Source organism: Sturnira hondurensis, unplaced genomic scaffold, assembly GCF_014824575.4.
Source record: "Sturnira hondurensis isolate 20B ecotype Veracruz unplaced genomic scaffold, ASM1482457v3 Scaffold0015739, whole genome shotgun sequence".
NCBI classification, from domain to species: Eukaryota; Metazoa; Chordata; class Mammalia; order Chiroptera; family Phyllostomidae; genus Sturnira; species Sturnira hondurensis.
The window spans coordinates 207,781-224,981 of NW_028088370.1; the positions used below are offsets into that span (position 1 = coordinate 207,781).

The following is a 17,201-nucleotide window of genomic DNA, read 5'->3' on the forward strand; positions in this document are numbered from 1 at the left end:
TCCCCCTTAAACAGTTGTTTATTGGCAGTGGGCTGGAAAGAGCACTGGAATTAGCATACACAGACAACACCACGCACCAGTGTCACAAAGAAGGCAAGAGTGGGAGACAGCAGCCTGGAGCCCCTGATGAGGCCCCCTCTTCAAGTTTGAGTGTGGGAGGGGGCGGGGCCTGGAGTGTTGAGGGGGCAGCCTTAGAACATTTTTGTTTAGTAGGCGTGGTTAGAGATGAAGAGGGACTGGCTGGCTGCAGCCCCGGCCTGACCACTTGGGGTGTACTTTCCTTGGCAGGCGAGGCTGTTGGCCTAGGAGGAGAGAGGAGCCAGAGTAAGAAGGTCTGTTCTCAGAATCCCATCCACCCCAGCACTCTCCCCCACTCCTGTTCCATCCTCACCAGTGCTCGTTTGACATATTCCTCCTGGGCAGCCTTCAGGTTCTCCTTCTTCCCACTCCAGGCCTTCAGGGCAGAGGCCTGCAGGGCTCGGCCATAGGAGAAGGTCAGGGCCCATGGCTTCAGCAGGGGGCACTTGTTGATTGCATTGAGGTTGATGGATGCCTCCTCCTCACTCTGACCTCCAGACAGGAAGGTGATCCCTGTAAAACAAAGGGTGAAATGGCAGGAGGGATTGCAGTCAGAGACTCAGGGCACTGGCAGGAGTTCCTAGAAGCAGACCTGGAAATCACACCAATGGGCATAAGGATTGTGGGTACAATCTCTCAGAGGGCAATTTGAGAGTATGAGGCTCACCAGGGACAGCAGGGGGCACTGTGCGGCGCAGCGCGGTGACAGTTGCCATGGCAATCTCCTCGTTTGAAAATTTCTGGGTACAGGCATGGCCTGGGGTGACCATATTGGGCTTCAGCAAGGTGCCTTCCAGGTAGATGTGGTGGTCACTCAGAGCCTTGTAGACAGCAGCCAGCACCTAGGGCAGGACCAAAGTGGGGACCGGAGTCAGCCCCAGAGCCCCCGGTCCAGCTCCCTAACCCACCACACTGCCCAGGCAGGTAGGTTAACCCACCTTTTCAGTTACATACTGACAGCGCTTCAAGTCATGGTCCCCATCAGGGAGGATCTCCGGCTCCACAATGGGCACGATGCCATTCTGTGGAGTGAGGGGACAGAACAGCTATGAGACCTCCTAAACTGGAGCCCAACCTATAGCTCTCCAGAGCCACTGGCCAAGGTCTTATCTCCATGAAGACAGAGACTCAGTTTTGCAGGGTTGTAGGAAACAGGATGTCCTCAGATCCACCCACATGAGCCCTGTCCTGGCCCTGCGCTCTGGGTCCCCAGGACCAAGCCTGGTGACTAGTAAGGATGTGGAACAGTTGCTGCTTTGGGGGGTGTAGATATCCTAGCAGATAGGTGGCAGTATAGCTGACCCTGTGGAACCAAACAAGGTGGGAGGTGGCCTGCAGAGGACATGCAAGCCCACCTGCTGGCAGATGCTGGCATAACGGGCCAGAACGTTGGCATTTTCCATGATGGCAAGGGACGAAGGGGTGTGTTCCCCAATCTTCAGCACACAGCGCCACTTGGCAAAGTCAGCTCCATCCTTCTTGTACTGGGCGCAGCGCTCAGACAGCCCATCCAGCCCTGGAGAGGGAATGTAGAAGTCAGCGTGGCAGAGGGGGCAGGTGGCTCCCACTTACCCTGGGCACCCAGAGGGGCACCGACTGGGTGGGATGGCTGATAGGGCAGGATGCCAAACAGTTCTCACCTTGGGTAGTAGTCTCGCCATTTGTACCTGCCAGGGGCACCACACCCTTATCTACCTGTTAGGGTGAGACAACATAAGACAGGTAAGTGATCTCTGCTACCCTTTCCTGCTCTAGAGCCCTACTCTGCACCCCCACCTTCATCTCTCAAGTGGCGTCTCTTGGTCTGCAAATGTTTTCATGTAGTTACAGCACCTGATCCTAGGAGGCAGGATATATGGGACTGTTATTTGACAAGAGCCTGGGTTCCTGCTACTTCCTAATTCTGTGATCAAAACACTTCCCTGACTTGAGCTTCTGTTTTTCATCTGTAGAATGAGGGTAATGCCTTGCTCTTAGAACTTCAAGGGTTAAAAATACCAAGCAGGTATTTATCACACAGTTTCTATCTTTCCTTACATGGATCTGGGGCAGATTCTACCCAAGTCTCCAGGCTCCCAGCCCAATGTTTACCCCCTCTAGCCTATTACTCTGGATTTCTCTTGCCCTGGCTCATTTCAGATCTCACACCCCGAGGCCCAGCCTCCTCACCTTGATGCCCACAACACCACCCTTGGATTTGATAACTTGGGGGAAGGGACGCCCATCATCTGTCTTCTGATAGAGAGTCTCATGGAAGAGGATGACACCCCCAATGCAGGGATTCACACGGTCATCAGCAGTGAATAGCAGCTGGCGGTAGAAGCGCCGGTTCTCCTCGGTGTTCTCAGTGCCAATGGACTGCAACCGCTTGGCAATGCTCCCTGGAAGGGAGCAGCACACGGTCTTAAGGGAATCGGCCTGTTACCCCCAACCCTGGGCCCTCCCCACACTGTGTCCTGCCCGTACCAGTGGACTCATCTGCAGCCAGGATGCCCTTGCCCGGAGCCACAATGCGCTGAGCGATGTCAGACAGCTCCTTCTTTTGCTCCGGAGTCAGTGCTGGGTACTGGTAGGGCATGGTGCCAGTCGGTTTCTGGGCAGCGGAGAGAGGGGGAGCACTAGTTAGCGGGGTCTTTCTGTGGTATCCCAATGAGCAGGGCCCCTTGCCTGGATGTCAGGGCAAAGGCTCCATACCTCCCCTGCCCCATTCCCAGCAGGTTTGGGGGGACCTCCTGTCCCCAGCTCTCCCCTACACCCAACTTCCCTATATTAGGCCTGCCTCCTGTACCTTTCCTAACTCTGTATGTTGCTGGGAGTGGCCCAGCTGAGGGTGGGGTTGCACACTGGCATCTGGGGTAAAGGAATAGGCCAGAGCCATGGACAGGTGGCTCATGTAGAAGTTGGACCCTTCAGGCTTGCGACTTGCCATGGGGTCACCTTGCCTAGAAGCAAAATCGAACCTAAGTCTTTCAGAATATGGAGGTCTTACATAAGGCAGGGGGCCCAGCCCCCTCATCTGAAAGGACTCAGGGAAGAGAAAGGTCTGTATACTTCAAGTCACACAGAGATCCAAGGGCCAGATCTGAGAGTAGAACCCAGATCTCCCGACTGCCACAGGAGCGTTCCTTCCAATCCACCCAAGATCCCCCAGCTGAACAGGCACCAAGACCTCAAGGACATCCCAAGGTCAGGCTTCTCCACCCCAGGGTGGGGGAGGGCGCCCTCCCCAGGGTAGGAAAAGGGTGTTGAGAAAACAGCAGGAGGAAATCAGAGCCTAGGAAAGGGCAGCAGAGGAAGCCCAGCCCGAGGACGAGGAAAGGGGTAAGGTTTGCCGATCTCACTGCTCAGGCAGGGTAAGAGTGCGGAGGAGAGGCAAGCGCCCCACCCCTTCCCCCTGAAACATGCTCCCGTCTCCTCGCAGGGCTGCAGCTGTCCGGGCTCAGAATCAAGGTCACCCAATAAGAAAAGACAGGGAAAGTGTTAATGGGGCAAAAGGCCTTGCCAAGGGTTGTCCCCTCCTCGCCAGGGGCACCAGTCTCCCAGGACAGGAGCCAACCACCCACTTTCGGATCCCTGAAACAGTATTTGAGCTGGCCCCCACCCCTCTCTGCCTTTTAAAATCCCAGGAGAGGCAAAGGGGCCATAATCCTTTGCACCAAGGGTCCCGGCAAGAAAAGGGGATGGCCTTTCATCTCGTCCTGCTTCCTCCCCCGCCATGACTCAGCGCGCAGAGCCTCCACATTGCGCAGTAAACCGAGTGAGCTCCAGCTAGAGAGGGTTGGGGGTCTGGGCTGGGAATTTGTGTGTATGTGGAGCTGGGGGGGGGGGGGCAGGTGATGCTAGGATCCGGTTCAGGGGGCTCTCCCGACCCGCCACGGCCCCAGGATCCTTCTCCATGGTCCTTGACCCTCGCACGTGGCGAAAAGCGCTCACCTGGCACTGGAAAGGGGCGGGTTTGCGCGGTGCAGCGGTAGAGGGCGGCGGGATGGCGACTTGGACCGAGCGAACGAACGCAGCACTCGTCACTACTTCCCTGGTTCTGCGGCGCGTTCCAAGAGGAACGCAGCCTATTAAGCTACCGTGTGGGCGGTGCAAGGGGCGGGGAGGAAGGAGGAGGGAGGTGGTGCCGCGCCTTCTGTGCACACCGCTCCACCCTCCGCCGGGATGTTTTTTTTTTCCTTTTCTTTTGCTGGGGCCGGAGGCGCCCGGTCATCCAATTGCAGGCGAGGAACTGTGGGAGCCACCGCCCCCAAAGGCGAAGCCGGGAGGCGGAGAGAACAAGATCCCTCCCCCAAATCTCCACGGACGTGACTCGGGCCACATCCCGCGCGGGTCCGGACCCTCCCCTCTCCCCTTCCTCCCAGCCTGACGCACTCTGGGGCACGGTGACTCAGCCGTTATTGGGCCCCGGAGGGTATGGGGATTGGTGGGGTGGTGGGGCGGGTGCGCGGGAGAAGACTGAAGCCCAGCTTCCCCTCCCAGGCTGGGCCCAGCCCCAGCTTCAGACCGTACGCTGATGCTGAGTGCAGCGTGTGTCACGTAGTCTCTGAATCGAGAGTTAGTAGGTCTGGCGGCCTCGACTGCAGGCTAGGACACCCTTCCTGTGTCACTGGCCCAGGAGTAAGAGGCCGAGGAAAAGGCGGCGAGTGGACACAAAGTGAGCGCAAGGAGGTGGCCAGGCTGGCAGGAAGCCAGGCGGGCAGCGGTTCTGGGTGACCTGTCCCAACCGCGCCCCACTGGTGCCTGTCAGGTTCCAGGGGCCACCTGCCTGGGCCAGCCTGTTCGTGCTCCATCAGGGGCCGACCTGCCTGAAGCCCCTGCGTCACGCAAAGCCAGACCATGAGGCAAGTGGCCGGCTGGGCTCGGCCCAAGCAAGTCAGAGGCCCTGCGAAACGTCTCCCTTGGCCCTTACTTCTCACTGCCAATAAAATCGGTCTGGCTCTGGTCAGCCTCTCAGATACATTCTGAGCCCCTCTCCCATCATTCTAGGTCGCCCCTGCTAATCCCACCCCAGCTGTGTCCACCTGGGGCCCACCTGGATGGAGGAGACCGAAGAAGCGGGCAGAGCCTGGTCAGCAGCGAGTGAGCCAGGCTGAACCGGGCTGGGTTATAAAGGCAGCTCCTGCCCTCCCCCAAACTATGTCCCCAACCTTCTCCAGTGACCCCTGCCCTTTCCTCACCACGGATTCCCTGGCAGGGACCTATATTTAGGGAAACCTGAAGCTCCTGACATTCAGGCCAGCATGGGGCCCAGAGTGAGAAAAGGGGGAGGGAGCTGTGGGCCTGCCCTATTTTAAGGGTGGGGGAGGGCCCCCTACCCACTCACCAGTACTTCAGAGGAAATTTCTTCCTTGGAAATCCAGACTGAGGCCCTCAAAAGGGAAACAAATCTTTGGACAGGACAGGGATCTGTGGGGAGAGAAGGGGAAAGGGGACTCATCATGTGGCCCTCCCTGCCTCTTCCTCCGATTTCCTGCCCTTCCTACTGGGCTCTGATGGGGGCTGCTACAAATCTCTGGTGCCCACTTCTTTTTCTTTTTTTTAAAGATCTGATTTATTTTTTGAGAGACAGGAAGGAGAAAAGAGGGAGAAACATCGATGAGTTGCCTTCCAGCACCAAGCCTGCAACCCAGGCATTGTGCCCTGAACGGGAATCGAACCTAGGTGATCTTCCACTTTGTGGGCAGAGGCCCAACCCACTGATCCACACCGGTCAGGGCTGGAACCCATTTCTTTTGAGGGAGAGCAGATGCAGGCATTACACTCACACCTCAAAATTACCAAGAGCCTGTGGACTGCATACGCAAGGGTACCCTTATATCCTGATACTTAAGGCCCAAGTTCCTCCCATAATGCTGTCTATGGCTAGCAGTGACCCTCACCCTTAATCTTGGGTGCCCCCCCACCTTCAAACTTGAGCTTACTTGAGGAGGGGAAAAGGAGGGCAGGGGCATCTGCCAGACGGAGCACTAGCCCCCCTCTCTGTGGGCCCTATGAAGGGGCTGCAGTCTAGCTGGCCAAGGGCTCTGAGTCTTTCTCTGCCAGAACCAAATTCTCCATTGCTGGTTCCCAGGCCACAGAGCCAGGCAGCCCATTTGTGGTCTCAGTGGCCTGGAGTCCTGAGGCCCCTCAGGGAAGAGGGCACGTGGGCCCTGGGGGCTGGCCGCTCCCCAGGGGGCAGGGACTTTGGGTCCTCATCGGAGCTTGATCTCAAAGCAGAGGCAGTTGAGGCTCTGGCAGTCAGGAAGTTGGCACGCACAGGCACAGTCGCAGAGTGGGCAGCAAGGAGGGCAACGAGGGGCCCAACCCTGAGGGAGAGAAGAAAGGAGTGAGGGAGTTGGGCAGGAAGAAGGGGAACCAGAGGCCAAAGCTATTTCCCTCTTAGGAGAGAAGGAAGCAGAGAGTCCTAGAAAGTTGCATTTGCCCAGTGGAACAGAGAGTACCATCCACTAATCCTAGGAACAAGTCAATTCCCTGTGCTGTTGAGAAATCAGCAAGGAGGCAACAGTCCAAACAACTAAGCTTAGGAGCTGGAAGAAATTATTCAGGGGGCTCTTTCTTTCTCCGCATTTTATAAGCAAAGAGACTGAGGACCAGAGAGTAACTGGCCCTGGTTCTGCTAGAATTCAGGTGTCCCAATGTTTAGTTCAAAGATGGTTCTACACTTTTGTGGCTACGTGCAGTGGAAAGTCAGTAGCCAGGAAAGCACACACACATTTTTCTGTCTGTGATGAAGGTAACTTGTTGGTTTTGTGGATTTCTTCCTTGGCATGAGACCAAACTGCAGGATCTCATTGATCATTTCTGAGCAACTGTTCAGCACCAGGCACACACTGCATTCATGAATGAGTTTTTAAAGTCGTTCTCGTGTTCTTTAAAAATGGTATTTTGCATATTAAAAAATTGTTAACGTCTTAAAAAGTTGTACCTCTCTTCATTATCAGAACCTTGAGTAGGGTCTCTTTACAAAAGAGGGAATGGAGGCTCAGGGGGAATGACTGCCTGAAGGAACACAACTAGGGTGTGCCGCTGGGGCTCGGACTGGCCTGCCTGCTTCCGGTCCTGAGAGCCCCCTAGGCCCCACTGCCTCCCAAGGCCAGGAACATCAGCTCTTTCTGGGTCTGCAAGGGCAGGGACAGTTCATCTCATGTCTCCACTGAGCTAGCATGGGAACTCATGCTGAACAACGAATGTCAAAGGAATGGATAAACTAAAGCACATCGTTTTTCCCTCTGTAGGCAAAAAAAGAAGTCTTCTCAGTTCCCAGGGGAAACGGGTCTGTCCCCTGAGAAATAAGAACGGCATGTCCTTAAAGACAGGCAGGGAGAAGAGCCTGCTCCAACTCACTGCTCTCCTGTCCTGGGGCAGAGATGATCTGAGACTGCTTCAGGCACGACTGCAGTCAGGCCACGTGGCTGGGTGGGACATGCCCAGGATGTGTGACAGAAGATTGGCTCCTTGAGTCCTGAGGCAGAGCTAGTGACAGTCACAGTTGCACAGCTTAGACACAGGGCCAAGCCAGGAATAGGGGAATGACCTTTTGAACAGCTGCGGTTTCGGGGTGCAGTGTCAGGTGACTGGTGAGATCAGATATCACTAGGGGCTCCAGTGAGGGGAAGGGACCTACAGTCTCCAGGGAGAGGGGTCTGAATTGGGCAGGAGCTGCTGCCCGCAGAAATGGCTCTTGGGGAGGAGCTAGAAGTGTCCTGGTGGAAGGAGAGAGAAGCAAGTGGTTTCCTTGGGTTTGATGAGGGTGTGATTGGGAGTGTCTTTGGGGAGTCCCAGTTTGCAGATGAAGTTGGCTCTGTGGGGGGGCTACACTGTCATTCTGTGCACAAAACTGGTGGCTGACAGAGGTTTCCCTGCACTCAACTCAGAGAAGGGGGAATTGTAAGCATTCCCTGGCTCTGTCCATTAGATCTAGTCATTAATAACCAGCTAATGGATTTCTCAACTCTCCAGGGCAGCCAGGTGGCTTTGGGAAGGAATCTGCTGTTTAAGTACATTAAACAAGGACTCCACAAGACTGTTAACCCTTGTGTTTCTCTAGGCTCTGCAGTTCTCACCTGATTTCTTTTGCTTTGCTTTGGTGAAGCCAGCCATCTTTACCGGTTAGAGCTCAGGCCCAGGTTTGGCTAATTCAAGTTTGGAGCCTCAGTTTCCTCATCTCTGAACCCATTTCCTAAGGTGATTGTGAGGAATCAGTAGAAAAAACTAAGCACGATGGCTGGTACATAGTGAGCACTCAATAAAGGGAGCTATTCTTGTCCTCACCCCAGCCATTCTTTATGCTGGTGTGGGGTGGGATCATGTGAGAACTTGTTAAAAACTCACCAACTCCAACCAGCCCCAGAACTACTGAGTGGCGGTCCTGCATGCCTGGCTTTCTGTTTAAGCCTGAGACCGGCTTCTGATCGCACGCAGGGCTGAGACCCAAACACAGTACTACATCACATCATTCTCACACACTGTTACTACTTACCGGCATTCTCCCTGCTCTCTATCAGAGCATAAGCCCTGTGAGGGCTGGGACCAAGTCCATCCTGTTTCCACTGAGCCCCCAGGGCCCACCATTGGGCCTCAGCAATGACTCCATAAATCTTTGGTTAAGTGAATAAACAATGAATGAATTAGAAACTTGGGACATTCCCTGAAAGAAGCAGATCAGGCAGGTCCCGCTCCCAGAGAGGAAGAGGAACCTGGGTTTCTGTCCTGGCTCAAGCCTCAGGCAAGTCACTCAAGCCTCGGTGAGCTTCAGTTTCTGTATCTGTGAGGTAGGAGAGAGCTTTGTAATATCTGTATTTGTTATCATTACTAAGGAAACTGAGGAACAGAGACCTTAATGCACTGACTATAGGCAACGCAAGTCATGGATCTGCTTGGTCTTCTAGCCTCACTCTTCCCTCTCAGGGAAGGTCGCCACTTCAAGGGCAGGAGCTCTACTGTCTAAACCTCTGGGCCCCAAATAATTATTGCCTAGGAAGGTGGCCGATTACACTGAACACCTTTAAACCCACAAATGCAAAGGTGGCCTGTCCTCTGAAAGCCAGGCTTCTCCCTGAGGACTCTGTTCGAACACACTATGGAACAGTTTTCTATGTAAGACTCTACTGTGGAATATTGGAGAAGTGCCTGATTTCCCTAAGCCGATTTATTCCCCTGCAAAAGGAAGGTAGCATTACTTACCTACATACTTGCACAGGCATAGAGAGGTGACCAAGGTATGATGTCAAGTTAAAAAGGGCAAGTAGCAGTTGTAACGATATAGTATATGTGGTGTGACCCATTTTTACCAAATAATAGTAAAACTCGGCAGTGATGGTATTGTATGTTAGTATGTGAGGGTCATATACAAAACACAGCAATCTTGGTTGGAAAGCCGGCTTACAAATTGCCTTGTGTCATCTATATATTTCTACACGCACACTTTGTAATCAATACTTTCTGTGATCAGAAAAAATATATACCGGTTTTTAAAAATACCCAGCTCCCAGGGTTGTTGAGAAAATAATAATGGAACATAGTATTCCCTCAAAGAGCATGAGAAGCTCTGTGAGAGGTTCTGTGTTTCCCTTTCAACTTCCATTTTCAGAAGTGATCACATGCCCTGCACATTACACACATGGCCTTTCTCCAGCCGATGCCGTTTTCCCTTTCTCAGGTAGCTTTCATCACTGCACACTATATGTTGTTGATGTTGTTTTTGGCTGTCTCCACCTGACCCAATACGTGGAATTGCACCTGGCCTAGCATCGGTGCTGAACAGTAAATAGTGACCAATAACGACAAAAACGAATGTACAGGTAGTGCCTAGATCAGGGCTCAGGGACTCAGAGGGCAGTGTGAGAACTCACAGCTTCAGTGGGCTGGGGGCAGCAGGCATCCAGGTAGTGAGCTGGGCTGGGCAGAGGGAAGTCGCAGGCTTCTGCACAGGTCCAGCAACAGTCCTGGGGCCTGGAGGCAGCTTGCTTCCTGCAGGGGAAGCTGCAATCGGTGCAGCAGCCCTGGGCCTAGGAGACAGCAGAACTCAGAATCTGGGCCAGGTGGCAGGTAGAGACAACCAAGACGTGGTTTTGGCAAGAGGGGCAGGAGAAGGTTTGGCAGGAGACAGCAGAGGAGGAACTCTCAGGTGCCACGAAAAGAATAGATGAGGGACTAAATGGCAAAGGAATCTCAGATTAAGGGCCTGCAGATGAGGGCACAGGTTAACCCAGTTCCTCCTCCCCAGAGCCCCCCTTCAGTCCCCACCAGGCTCCTCACCAGCAGGCAGTGCCTAGTCAGCAGCACTAGGCCTAGCAGCAACAAATAGATGCCCACAGCGATGAAGACGATGGCAGGGATGGGGAGCAGCAGGGAAGGACTGCTGACGGGAGCCGGGGTGGGATTCCATGGGCTAGAGGAGGCCTGAATGAGCACAGGAGGAAGGGGTGACAAGGAGGTAGGAGGAGCTGCAGGAACACAGACGCGCCAGGAAGGACACTGGAGTGGCTGGGAAAGGGGAGGAACAGCCACCAGGCGGTGGGGAGAGAGTCAAAAGGACTACTCTCTCTTGCCACCCAAACCTGCCTATTCTCCTATCACCCCCATTTCAGCACCATAAAGGGCTTGGTGGTCATTCTAGACTTTACCAAGACTTAACAAACTTCCTTCCAGGATGTCTCTCCAAATGGACCTGTTGTCTCTCTGATTCTTTACCATCCCTCAGCCAACATTACTGCCCCTTAACTGCCTTCCAGTCTGCAGTTTTGCCCCTTTCCATCCATACTAGCGGTCCTTGTGTATACCTCCCTTGCTTCCGTGTCTCATCAATGGCTCTCAGTGACTTGGTCCAAACTTATCTCAGTGACAAACGCCCGGATCTAGTCCCACCCACCTCTCCCTAACCTCCCCCTGTTATCCAGCCATACTTACGTCCTAGCAGTCCCCCAAATGCCCTATCCTCTCTCTCTCCCTGCCCCCAAGGTCTCTGCCCATGCTGTTCCCTCTGGAATGCCCTTCTTTTCTCACTGATTACTTGGCAAACTCTTCATCTCGCAGGGAAGAGCAGGAAAGTACCCTCCCCTGGGGAGCCCCCATCCCTGGCATTCTTTCTCAAAACGCTTAATCTTAGCTGAGGGGCTTGTGTTGAGTAAACAGCGTCTTCTCCAGTGCTGCCAGAGGGCAGGCGAAGTCGGTGTGAGTTTAGGGCGCTGAGGGGGCTGCTCCAGAGAGGGTTTAGGGGCCTAGGACTCACGTCCATGGGGCAGGACAGCGCCCGTCAGTTCAGGAGCTGCAAAGGAAAGAAAGTCCGGGCCTCAGAGATTGCGAGGGACCACTGCACTGGGGTGCTCACTCCCTTCCACCCACTTCCTTTGGGGAAACTGAGGCCCAGCGTTGGCCCCTCATTCAGAGAGTGGGAATGAGGATCCCGGGATTCAAGGGCGACACCTCTCTCCCGGGCCCGCCCGCTGCTGTGGTCACAACCCGTGTCCCTCCACCCTCCCAGCCGCATCACCTGCACCTTCGGGATCGCTCTGCGTTAGGTCCAATTGGCCGTTGTGGCTGCTCAGTCCATGAACCTCCCGCGGCTTCCTGCTATTGCTATGGAGACAGGGAGTTGCTACTACGGTGGCCGCCGAAACCCAAAATTTCTTCTCCCCGCCTCGCTTTCACCGCTGAGTCCCTGTAGTCAACAGTTCCTTTTAGAAGCGGTCTGCTGGCTTTCCCGCAGTTATTGCACCGAAATGCTAAATTTCTGTCGCCACCCTCTTGGGTCGGATCCTCTTCATATGCTGTGTTCTGGGACCCCTCAAAGAGAAGACTGAACCCCTGGGCTACACCACCAACTTGCTGTGGGGCGTCGGCCAAGTCACTGAGCCTCCCTTAGTCCATTTCCACCTCTGTAAAAGGGGAGTCACCTTTCTCACAGGGACCTTGTAAAAATTAAAGCTACTTGTCAGTTGTCTGTCATTCACAACATCTTTTCAACCTGACCCCACTCATTTTTATTGTCGATGTCCTAATTTAAGGCCTCATAATCTGACCCTGCCGGGTAGTTCAGTTGGTTAGAGCATTGGACCCAATACACCAAGGTTGCGGGTTAATGCCGGGGTCAGGGTACATACAAGACTCAACCAATGAATATCTCTCTCTCCCTTCCTCTCTCTAAAATCAATACATAAAATTAAAAAAAAAAAAAACTTTGGAGAATACCATGCTAAGTGAAATAAGCCAGTCAGTGAAAAACGAGTCATACCATATGATCTCACCTGTAAGAGGAATCCTCATTCTGTAGAACAAAATTAACTAATAACAAAATAGAACTACAGGCATGGAAACATGGAAGAGACTGACAGTGACCAGAGAGGAGGGGAAGGGGGATAATGGTAAAAGAAGGGGAAGGGACTAGTCAAAGAACATGTATAAATGACCCATGGACACGGACAACAGTATGGGGACGGCCTGTGGGAGCAGAGAAGACAACAGTATGGGGACGGCCCACGGGGGTGGGCAGAGAAGAGCAAAAGAGGAAAATTGGGACAACTGTAATAGAATAACAAAGAAAGATAAATAAAAAATTTGAAAAGACTTCGAAATCTGATTTCTTCAATCATCGCACTATTGTCAAAGTGGTTTCCTCCCACCCACAGCAGATCCTGTTCCTTTTCTATTTTTAAGCCTCCGCAGGCTCCCCACTGACTCCAGGATAAGTCCCAAATGCTTTAGCTGACTGTCAGCACCTTCCTGTTGGGTCCCACCTGTCTTTGGTTGATTCGTTCCCAACATACCTCACTGGGGGCCAAGCACCGATCTGGGCTCTGGATCTCCAGCAGAGGGTAAGGCAGACAAATTTCCTCCCCTTGTGTCACTTACATTACACTGGGGGAGGGGGAATCAAACGATATGTGAACAAATGACTGTTCCCTGCCTCATCAGTTCTTCCGAGGCTCCGCCATAGGACCCGTTCAAGGTTCCAGAACCAGTGCATAGGATTTCACAGCTCCACACCTTTGCAGATGCTGTTCCCTCTGCGTAGAACAACACCCTTCCTGTGTTTCCTTTCTGAAAATTCCCTCATCTTTCAAGCCTCTGCTCAATTTTGCCTCAGGGAGTTCTTGCTGCCAACCTCAGGCCGAGGTGGCCACTTTGGGCACCATGTACAGTCCTCCCTCGCTGTATGGCGGTCCACTTATTGCGACTTCACTGTATCTCGGGTTTAACAGTGAAGCTGCAATAAGTGGACCGCGAAATTGCAAGGGACAACTGTATATTTCACTGGTGAATACCCATATAGAATTTTATATGTTGTTAAAATTACGTAGGCTTAAGAGTGTAGAAAGTGTTTAAGAGCATATCAAGTGTTTATAAGAGTGTGGGAAAGGTTAATAAGAGAGTGGGGAAGGTTTATAGGAGTGTGGGAAGGGTTTATAAAGTCTTAAAATATATATAAATAATAAAATAAATATAACGCTGCTACTTTGAGGATTTTCACCTATCGAGGGGGTCTCTGGAATGTAAGTCCCGAGAGAGGTGATGGATCACTGTACACGCTGCTGTTCTCTTTACCACAAGGTATCTGAATCTGTACTTCAGTGCCTGGCTCTCCAATTAGACTGTGAGCACTTGGGTCTGATTCATCTCCATATCCCAAGGCCTAGTACTTGGCCTGGCCTCGGGAGCACCCAGTGAGTAACCACTGACTTTATGAATGAACGAAATCCAACTGCATCTACCGATGAAGTGTTGTTATCCAGGTGCCCTAGTTCCTGTGGCTCTCAGGGAGCCAAGGCATTCAGCCCTCCTGCTTCCCTTCCTGACCTTTTCGGTTCTACACACATGCTTGCGTTTTCACCTGAAAGCTCTGCCACTGCATACCTACTTGTTCTCCACCCAGATGTACCTCACCACAACTGCTGCCCCTGGGGATTGCCTGCCCCATGAGGGAGTCACAGAAATTGCCAGGGTCTGTGTCTCTTGGTTCCGAATCTCCTCTCCCCCCTTCAACCACACTGAGAGGTCCCAGACACCTCTAATGCCCCCCCACCCTCTTAAGGGTGTTTCAAGCTCTGAGAACAGGGGTCTAGCTCCCCCTGATGTTAGCATTGTTGATCCTAAGGTAGGGTCAGATTAGCTTATTGAGTCTGTCTTCTTGTCTGCCCCTAACTTCTTTGCAGAATCCAAGGCCCAAGTTGAAACCAGCCCCAGGAAAGGCCTCAGGTGACACATCTCCCTCCCTCTTTTCAGCTCCTGCCAACACACAGACATCGTCTTGGCAAAGACTCTGATCGAGTCTGTGGCCTGCAGTGGTCAGACGCACTAGTGACGGTATTCCGTTCCTACGGTGTGCTCATACATAATGCAGGAGGGCGGACAGTGCCAAGCCAATAGGAGGGGTGATATATGCACCCCACTTTGCCAGGGCTCCACTTTTTCCAACATCACACCATTTGTCGGAGGCTAGGAGAAACTGACTGCAATAGCCGGATAACCTTCAGGCCTCCCTCTACCTATAGTTCAAAGCTGGAGATGTCAGATTTCATCACATGTAGTTTGGCACTGCTCCTGGGAAAGAGAGGAAAGGGTATGTACTCCCAGTCTTCGTGGGGTGGGTGGGAGGCCTGAGGTGAAGAAGAAGTCCAGAAGATGAAAGAAGCCTCAGCAGGCCTGGGCCTGGCTGTGGGAAAGAGACCTGGTGGCTCTGACTTGATCTCACACTTCCAGCCCCTCCTATGGACATCACACAACACTGCCTCCCAGAGTCTAAGAGGTTTGGCAGACTCCTCATTACGAAAATGAAAGTCCTGTGCTCAGATAATTACCCTGGGGGAATAGGAAGCTAAAGCAAGCATCCGGAGAGGCCTCTCCACAGACTTTGTTTTATTTAATCCTAACAGCAGACCTGAGAGGCAGAAACCTTTTTTTTCCATTTTATAGATGAAAAAGAATTATGAACCAGTTGAAAAGGAATTTTAGAACTAGGCAAGATCTAGGTTTGAATTCTAGTCCTGCCTCTGTGCGTCGGTGTGACCTTGGGCACATGAACTGAGGTCAGTAAGCCTCGGTCTTACTCATCTGGAAAGTAGGGCTCATCAGAGACCGTCAGGGCTTATTGCGATGCTTAAAGAAAATGTAGGCAGGGTATCTGGCACAGAACAAGGGCTCATTAAAAAAACATAACAACAACTCAATGAATATCACACTGAGCATTCACACCTGTCCTACTCTATCACTCCAGCAGCTCTGTGTAGAGGCGCCACCCTTGTCCCCACTCTATAGATAAGAAGGACCCAGAGGTGTTAACTCACTTGCACAAGTTCTCCTGCTCGTGAGTGACAGAACCAAGATTTGAGCCTGGGCAGTGGGACTTCGTGTGTGTACAACTGAGGCTCAGAGAGCTCGGACACTTGACCACGGTCACATAACAGGAAGAGAAAAAAGGACTAGATCCTTAGTTTTCTGGCTCGAACTGGCCTGTGGTGCCCTCAGCTTTTTCTGCTGTCCAGCTAAAGGGTGGGACCGGGCTCGTTCGGAACTGTACCTACCCTGGGACCAGTACAATTAAAGCACTAAATAATAAATGTCCTAGCCTGCTGGCCAGGACGGTCCCCAGAGCACCGTAGGGGGAATTGGACCCTTCCCTGGGTATCACGTGGGAAACAGGCCACTTCTGGCTACTTATTGTTTACTTATTCACAGCCTTTGATGATATCACACCTGCACTCCTCTGCAGGGCCGGGGCTGTGCTTCACCCAGGTTCTAAGAGGATGAACAAGACAGCATTTGGCACAAGAAGCCTGAAGTAGCAGGAAATGGTGAACTTCAGGCCCAGGGGAAACTGGATGACAGGTATGTGAGGACAGCCTGTGGGTGAGAGGCCCACCTGGGGAGCCAGGCTGAGGGAGGGGGGAGTGGGCCTATGCCATTCGCAGGGCAAGCCTGTGCCAGCTCTTGCACAGTGAGTGGCGCCTCATGCTGCCGCCTGCGGGTGCTGCCTTCAGCAGGTGGCGGGGAGGCGCTGCACCCCTCTGCCACAACTGGCCGGCCTCGTCTCCCTGCCCCCGGTTATGTTTGGACACTCCTAGAATACCCAGACACAGGACTGCGGTGTGTGGGCTGCACACCATCTCGGATTTATTTTAGGTGGTGCGCAGACCATCAAGGAAGCATGCACACACGCACAAAAGCTGTGTTTTCCAACTCTCTTTCAACACTCCTGATTATTCCAGGAGAAAGTCTCATTTTGCTGCCAGAACCCCTCTCACATGTCTCTCTCCGTACTTATCTTGTCTTTTCTTTAACCAAGAGAGATAGGCCTTCTGCTCAAAATTTGGAGGAGGCGATGGATAGTATCTAGCCAGAATGTCAGAACAAGTTGTTTCATTTTATTAATTTTTTGTTACCCTCTAATTTACAAGTGATAATGGTTTTCTAGTGATAAAAAGTTTCCTTTTAAAGTACATGGGCCCTGGCTGGTGTGGCTCGGTGGATTGAGCACTGGCCTACAAACCAAAGGGTTGCTGATTCGATTCCCAGCCAGGGCACACGCCTGGGTCACGGGCCAAGTCCCTGGTGCAGGGCACGCAAGCGTCAAATACACATTGCTGTTTCTCTGCTTCTCTTTCTCCCTCCCTTCCCCTGTCTCTAAAAATAAATAAATAAAATCTTTTAAAAAAAGTACATGGTTAAAAAAAGCAATTTACAGTAGTACATGGTTAAAAAAAGCAATTTACAGTAGTCTGTAAATCAGACTACTAGGTTCAAGTCCCAGCTCTGCCACTTACTACCTGTGTGACTTCAGGCAAGTCACACAACCTCTCTGTGCTTCGGTTCTTTCCTTTGTAAAGGAAAAGTAATACCAGCATTTCCCTCCTAGGTTTTTGTGAGGATTACATTAGCTGACATATGTAAAGGACATCAATTTGCGACTGACATCTAGTAAATGCTATTACAAATGTTTGCTATTATTAGGTCAAATGGGGAAAATCCACAGCACACAGAGAGCACTTCTTTGGACCAATCCCACCGTTTTCCACGAGGAAACAAAACTTTGGAAAAGATAATCAGGCAGCTGAGCTGGGATCTCGGTAGGTGTCTGGATTCCCAACCCACTTACCAGCCATTTCAATCCTCAATAATTAATGTTA

General features: G+C 52.4%; 2 protein-coding genes across 8 annotated transcripts; both read right to left on the reverse strand.

The window, feature by feature from the left end:
• Positions 1–5,192, reverse strand: ALDOA (aldolase, fructose-bisphosphate A). Of its 3 annotated transcripts, XM_037065376.1 has the most exons (10): positions 4,012–4,119; positions 2,867–3,020; positions 2,545–2,671; positions 2,248–2,459; positions 1,719–1,773; positions 1,434–1,594; positions 1,017–1,100; positions 746–920; positions 392–591; positions 1–302 (listed from the first exon to the last, which is right to left on the reverse strand). In XM_037065376.1, the coding sequence occupies exons 2-10, from the start codon at positions 3,005–3,007 to the stop codon at positions 207–209; spliced, it is 1,251 nt and encodes a 416-aa protein (XP_036921271.1). In that variant the 5' UTR covers positions 3,008–3,020; positions 4,012–4,119; the 3' UTR covers positions 1–206. The 3 variants fall into 3 exon arrangements, with proteins under 3 accessions (XP_036921271.1, XP_036921273.1, XP_036921272.1); XM_037065378.1 differs by lacking the exons at positions 2,867–3,020; positions 4,012–4,119 and adding an exon at positions 5,114–5,192; XM_037065377.1 differs by lacking the exon at positions 2,867–3,020.
• Positions 5,193–5,287: 95 nt separating this feature from the next.
• LOC119000429 (keratin-associated protein 10-2) lies at positions 5,288–11,655 on the reverse strand. Of its 5 annotated transcripts, none has more exons than XR_005069324.1 (6): positions 11,573–11,655; positions 11,312–11,347; positions 10,339–10,482; positions 9,933–10,088; positions 6,003–6,386; positions 5,288–5,487 (listed from the first exon to the last, which is right to left on the reverse strand). XR_005069324.1 is itself a non-coding variant. In XM_037065379.1 (4 exons), exons 1-4 carry the CDS (start codon positions 11,315–11,317, stop codon positions 6,273–6,275), a joined length of 420 nt encoding a protein of 139 aa, XP_036921274.1. In that variant the 5' UTR covers positions 11,318–11,528; the 3' UTR covers positions 5,907–6,272. The 5 variants fall into 5 exon arrangements, 1 of the variants encoding a protein (XP_036921274.1); XR_005069325.1 differs by having other exon boundaries at positions 11,579–11,646; XR_005069326.1 differs by lacking the exon at positions 10,339–10,482.
• Positions 11,656–17,201: the final 5,546 nt, after the last annotated feature.

Excerpts from the sequence above, each read along its gene's own strand:
- ALDOA (XM_037065376.1), bottom strand. The coding sequence starts at position 3,007 with ATGGCAAGTCGCAAGCCTGAAGGGTCCAACTTCTACATGAGCCACCTG. Across the intron at positions 2,460-2,544 it reads GGCTGCAGATGAGTCCACTG|GGAGCATTGCCAAGCGGTTG; the intron begins GTACGGGCAGGA and ends GCTCCCTTCCAG. Across the intron at positions 303-391 it reads AATATGTCAAACGAGCACTG|GCCAACAGCCTCGCCTGCCA; the intron begins GTGAGGATGGAA and ends CTCTCCTCCTAG.
- LOC119000429 (XM_037065379.1), bottom strand. Across the intron at positions 10,089-10,338 it reads TGACTAGGCACTGCCTGCTG|GCCCAGGGCTGCTGCACCGA; the intron begins GTGAGGAGCCTG and ends GCTGTCTCCTAG. Across the intron at positions 6,387-9,932 it reads GCCCCCAGCCCACTGAAGCT|GGTTGGGCCCCTCGTTGCCC; the intron begins GTGAGTTCTCAC and ends TCTCTCCCTCAG.